Source organism: Brienomyrus brachyistius, unplaced genomic scaffold, assembly GCF_023856365.1.
Source record: "Brienomyrus brachyistius isolate T26 unplaced genomic scaffold, BBRACH_0.4 scaffold80, whole genome shotgun sequence".
Taxonomy (NCBI): domain Eukaryota; kingdom Metazoa; phylum Chordata; class Actinopteri; order Osteoglossiformes; family Mormyridae; genus Brienomyrus; species Brienomyrus brachyistius.
Genome location: NW_026042355.1, coordinates 391,349 through 397,050, shown reverse-complemented (window position 1 = coordinate 397,050; position 5,702 = coordinate 391,349). Strand labels below are relative to the sequence as shown.

General features: G+C 40.4%; 1 protein-coding gene across 1 annotated transcript; it reads left to right on the top strand.

The window, feature by feature from the left end:
* The first annotated feature begins 2,232 nt into the window (after positions 1 to 2,232).
* LOC125726940 (serine/threonine-protein kinase pim-1-like) lies at positions 2,233 to 5,029 on the top strand. Its single transcript, XM_049003420.1, has 6 exons — positions 2,233 to 2,383; positions 2,641 to 2,735; positions 2,849 to 2,893; positions 4,081 to 4,459; positions 4,664 to 4,840; positions 4,938 to 5,029. The coding sequence occupies exons 1-6, from the start codon at positions 2,233 to 2,235 to the stop codon at positions 5,027 to 5,029; spliced, it is 939 nt and encodes a 312-aa protein (XP_048859377.1).
* Positions 5,030 to 5,702: the final 673 nt, after the last annotated feature.

Below are 5,702 nucleotides of genomic sequence, written 5' to 3'. Positions count from 1 at the left end.
CAGTGCTGAGGGTCAGCGTGTCTGATGTGTGCTGTAAGCATACAGATGTCCTGCATTTGTGGAACATTTTGTTTGTGCTGCTGTTTAAATGTGTTGTTGACGCTGCAGTCAGTAATTTTCCACTAGCAGTCTCACCTCTGCATTTTACAGGAAGACTGACCGACTGAGAGCAGGGTGTTTGTGTCTCTCGTCTCAGTGAGCGAAAACCACACAACCGTCAGGTCCTCAGCTCAGGCCCTCTGCTTCACGTCTAATCACAACAGAAGTCATTTAAGGTTATCTTTCGTATAGAACAGGTCTACACATTGTACTTTTATTAAACAAACTAAATAGCCTTATGTTAATAATTTCATTTACAAAACAGCTTTTCTCAAAAAAGCTACAAATAACGTGGTAAACATCGAAAAGTAATGTTTGAGAATGTTATCTTAGCGATGTACGTGGATTTTAAAGTCTATACATTTCACACTCAGAACAAGTGAGGAACACACCAGTGTTTGTTAAAAATAAAAACTGTTAAATGAATAATTCATGTGTAAGATTTTTAGCATATTAAAATTATTCAGTTCTATCCATGAAAAAAAGTTAATCATTATTGAACTACACATGATTTCTAAGTTAACTTTTAACAATGTGTTTATTTCTGATACAATTTCATTTGCTCTCAATGTACGTGCACATAACAACAACAACAACAAAAGAAGACAACAAAAAGACACCAATGGCATATATACCCAACTGAATGAACGATTTTGTGAGTTATACACCTTCTTCTTTCCAGGATATACCGTATGTGCGTTTGCGCACATGCGTGTGTTTCGGTAAAAAAATGAAATAATCCAAAGCACAGTATGCAAAGACACAGAAGTGGGCCATAGTGCAGTGATGCAGCTGTTACAGGTTCCAGGACCGCGCACAGATGAAAATGTACGTAGATGATGGCTGTTTTTCAATTAAAAGAGCACAGACGGGAGACATCAGTGGTGTATGTACTTTATCTAAAGAAAATCCCTATTCAACATGTCACATCATCACTCTCAAACGTATTCAAATACAGTCAGAATACATCTCTATATACTGTATCGTGTCATTTAACAATAAGTGTTATATAAATCTCAATTTATGCAGAGCAAAATAAACTGGAAAGCCGTCCATAGATCCGTGCTTAATTGTGGCCATGATATAGTGGCCGATATAGTCTGAGCAACATTGAACAATGACAAATATATACTTTTTCACATTCTGGTTCAGTGTAACAGTGAAAATAACTTCTAATTAAACTGCATAAATGCCAGGACAAGATACCAGGCAGCGTAAAAAAACAATTAGACATTTAACATGTTAATAATAAGATATATATAAAAAAGATGACTAACACGGGCACCCTTTTCACAAACCACGTTAATGTTCGGTTTGTAAGAAGCGAAGAGCAATCCTTTACTAACTGTTTCTCATTACTGTACTAACCTGTTCTAAAACTAAAAGAGCACAGAAGGGAGACATCCGTGGTGTTTGTATTCCAGGCGTTTCTTTACCTGAAGAAAATCCCGCGAAACTTCAACTAATGTTCCCGTTAGGCTATAACCCCCTCTGGCGGTGCACAAAGGAATATCGATTCTAGTATTACTTTTGAACAATATAACCATAAAACTGACGGACAAATTGGGACAAAACTCTTGTGTGCGTCACACAGCGAGCAAAGATGCTGGAATAAATATGAGTATGAGTAAGTACAAAAATGGACTTATTGTATAAATATCCAGGACACACAATATATACAGCATATATGCAGCATAAACAAACATACAAAACAAACTCTCAACTAACTATATTACTGCAAAATAATATTTTCAAATACGTCATTTATTTTTGCATTTTATGACCGGGGATTGCGCCCCTGGGATCTAGCCTGGGTGAGCCCGTGCATTAAAACGCGCGTCATTCTAGAATTCAGGATGTCTTATCAATCATTTTCATCGTTCTGTGCATGGTGAGGGACTTATTTACTCTCTTCCGACAACGAATCCTTATAACTTATACGGTATCGATTATTATTGGTTGATTTTAGCAGATATGTCATACTATATTAGAAAAATACAGTTTTGAGCTGTACGATTAAATCGCCTTTAATTTATTAGGTAGTACCCATTATAAGTTATGTGTTTTAGTGTAAAGTGTTATCCACATCGAACAGCGTAACATAAAATAAAATTCTTTTGATTTAGAGATAAAATGGCCACCAAACGACCCCACTCCGATACTCTCGACGAATCTCCGTCGAAGAAAAGGAGAAAGAGTCAGGAAGCACAGACTAGCGAAGCGCAGACTGCCGAAGCGCCTCGCCGTGACACCCAAGAACTGGGATTCAAAATGCCCCGCAAAGGTTTGAATCAACAGATGACTGTCTTTGAGAGAGAATGAGAATTCTAACTAAAAAAGTTAACTTTTTCTGACATTAGCATCTAATAGGAAAACTAATGATAATGCAGATTTAACAGACCAAACTCTAGGATAGGTATGTGGTAATGAAATATTAATGCATGCTATTTAAAATTAATAGTGAAGTATCCTCAAGTCTGTTCTCATGGAGAAAGTGCCGTATGGATTCTTTTCTTTAAGTGTACCTGTCTAATGTTGTAGAACCTTTGGAGGAGCTATATCTCAAGGGGAAGCTCCTCGGCCAAGGTGGTTTTGGAGCTGTCTATGCCGGAAGTCGGAAGAGCGATGGCCTCCCAGTAAGTCCCCAAGTGGTGTGATCACAACATGCATAGTGATATCTGTCCAGAGATCCACCTTATCCTGTAAAATGTGACACCATCTCAATACACTAATTTTTTTCCCCCTTTAGGTGGCCATAAAGTATGCCAGAAAGGGTGGCATGCAGATAGAAATGGTAAGTGTCCTCAGCCAAGGAGCTCGGTTTCTTTAGATTAATTTCTGTCTAAACAGTTGCAGCTCTAGCTTAAGCTCAAAGCTGTAGGGATTTTAGCAACTGTAGCAGCTTGGATTGAAAACTGGTTAACTGACATGAAGCAGCGAGTCATTATTAGAGTCACAATGTCACAGTGGGCCTGCAATCATAGTGGGGTACCGCAGGGTTAAATTTTAGGACCACTATTGTTCCTAATTTACATTAATGATATTCACGCCAATACATACAGTAAACTGGTTAAATTTGCAGACGACACCAAGGTGGGTGGTGTAGCAGGTACTGATCTAGCAGCAGAGAGGCTACAACGGGATCTGGATCTAATTAGCGACTGGGCTGATACCTGGCAGATGTAATTTAACATAGATAAATGTAAGGTAACCCATTCAGGGAGCAGAAATATAAAGATATGTACAGATATTTTATGGGTTCCACTGAAACAAAGATAGCTGATTACGAGAAAGATCTCGGTGTGTATGTTGATGCTTCCATGTCCCACTCTGGCCAGCGTGGGGAAGCAATAAAAAAAGGCAAAAGGATTGTTGGGTTACATCTCTAGGTGTGTGGAGTTTAAATCAAGGGAGGTGATGCTACGATTATACAAATCCTTGGTAAGACCTCACCTAGAATATTGTGTGCAGGTTTGGTCACCATACCTTAAGAAGGACATTGTTGCCTTGGAAAAGGTGCAATGTATTGCTACGAGAGTGATTCCTAGTCTTAGAGGAATGTCTTATGAGGAGAGGTTAGCTGAGCTGAATCTGTTTAGCCTTGAGCAAAGGAGACTAAGGGGGGATGTGATCCAGGTATATAAGTTTCTAACAGGTCTGGATGCTGTTCAGCCAAATGGCTATTTCAATATTAATTTAAATGCTAGAACTCGTGGCCATAGGTGGAAATTGGTGGGAGAACATTTTAAACTGAATTTGAGAAAGCACTTCTTTACTCAGCTTGTTGTTAGAGTATGGAATAGTCTTCCTGCTAGTGTAGTGCAAGCTAAATCTCTGGGTTCCTTTAAATCAGAGCTAGATAAGATTTTACCAACTCTGACCTATTAGTTAACTTCTCCCCAAACAAGCTTGATGGGCCAAATGGCCCCCTCTCGTTTGTACATTTCTTATGTTCTTAACATATGTACATCCCCTTCATAGCTTGGAGTTGACGAGCCCGTCCCCATGGAGGTGGCCATAATGACCCTCGTCAGCCTTCCGGCTCCCTGCAAAAATATCATTAAGCTCATTGACTGGTTTATTGGGGTCAATGACTATATCCTGATTTTGGAAAGGCCGGACCCATGCCTGGATCTCCATGAATTTTGCAAAAGCAAAGGAGGATTCCTCACTGAAGAAGTGGCAAAGCATGTACTGCTGCAGGTTCTCCGCGCTTTGCGTCACTGCCAGGACTCTAACGTCCTGCATCGCGACCTGAAGCCGGAGAACCTCCTAGTCAATACAGAAACTCTAGAGGTCACACTGATCGACTTTGGATGTGGAGATGTATGGATGGACGATGCCTACAGGGAATTTGCAGGTCAGTAAGAGAGGTTAATTAAAAGCCTGTCATTCTGGATTAGTAGCAGGTAGTGTTTAACCCAGTGTTCAACAAAACTAGACTTGTGATTAAACTCCCTGTAGGGAAGTTGGATTTGTATTCTTGGGTCCTAACCTGGCTTGCTTCAGGAAAAATACCCAGCTGTACGAAAAGTTTTGTGAGATTTTCACCTTGTTGTTTCAGGGACAAATGCCTATGCTCCCCCAGAGTGGTTCCGCAAACGGAAGTACCGAGCTGGCCCCGCCACGGTCTGGTCGGTGGGGGTCACGCTCTTTGAGCTGGTGTGCGGCTACCTCCCCTTCCGCAGGAAGAGGGCACTCGTTTCTGGCCACTATAAATTCCCACCATGGGTCTCTCCAAGTGAGTAGCTTACACTTTGCTCCGTGACTCAAGTTCCACGAGAGGGAATATTATTTTCCGACTAACTGTGCAACTTTCCCAATCTGTTCCTTGACAGACTGTCGTAATCTAATAAAACAGTGCCTTACAGTCAAAGTGGCAGATAGGCTGAGGATGGAGGAGATCGAGCTCCATCCCTTTCTGAAGTAAAGCTGACCATTAGGCAAAATGCAAAAAGTACTTCTTGCCTCTAGAAAGGTATGCTGCTCTCTCACTTAAAAATAAAAGATACAGATGATATAGCAGTTGCTTTGCATCAAGTTAGCTTGTAACCCTTGGGGATGGTTTATAAAGCAACCATTGTTGTACTTTACTTTAGAAACTTAACATGTCACCATTTGAGGCAAGGGAGAGGAAGTCACTGCTGAGTCTTGGGACAGGTAAGAGAAAACCGTCCTTGTGTCTCATTCATGTGTTCACCACAAAGGTCTTCATGATTTATTTTGCTCTTGAAACCAGTGAACAAGTCTATTTCCAACAACTATGGAGAAAATGCTCTGTGACTGAATGTTTTGCATAGGTTCCAATTCCTATTGTTTCCTAAACTGCATTCTTTTCTGTACATTCATGCTTTCTTTTGCAGAAGATTGATGTGATGTGAGCATTAAGATGGGAGGTGCAGAGATACAGAGCCAGCGAGACACAGAAAGATGGCATGAACATGGCAGTGTTCTGTGACGCCAGGCATCTTAAATAATGTTGAGCTGTGCCTCAATAAAGATTCAATTATGCAGATGCTCTTTATATGTGTTTTTCATCTCTTTTGGTGTCTCTAACCATGGTTACCTGAATATCCAAGTCATGTTATGATGATCTGACCTGA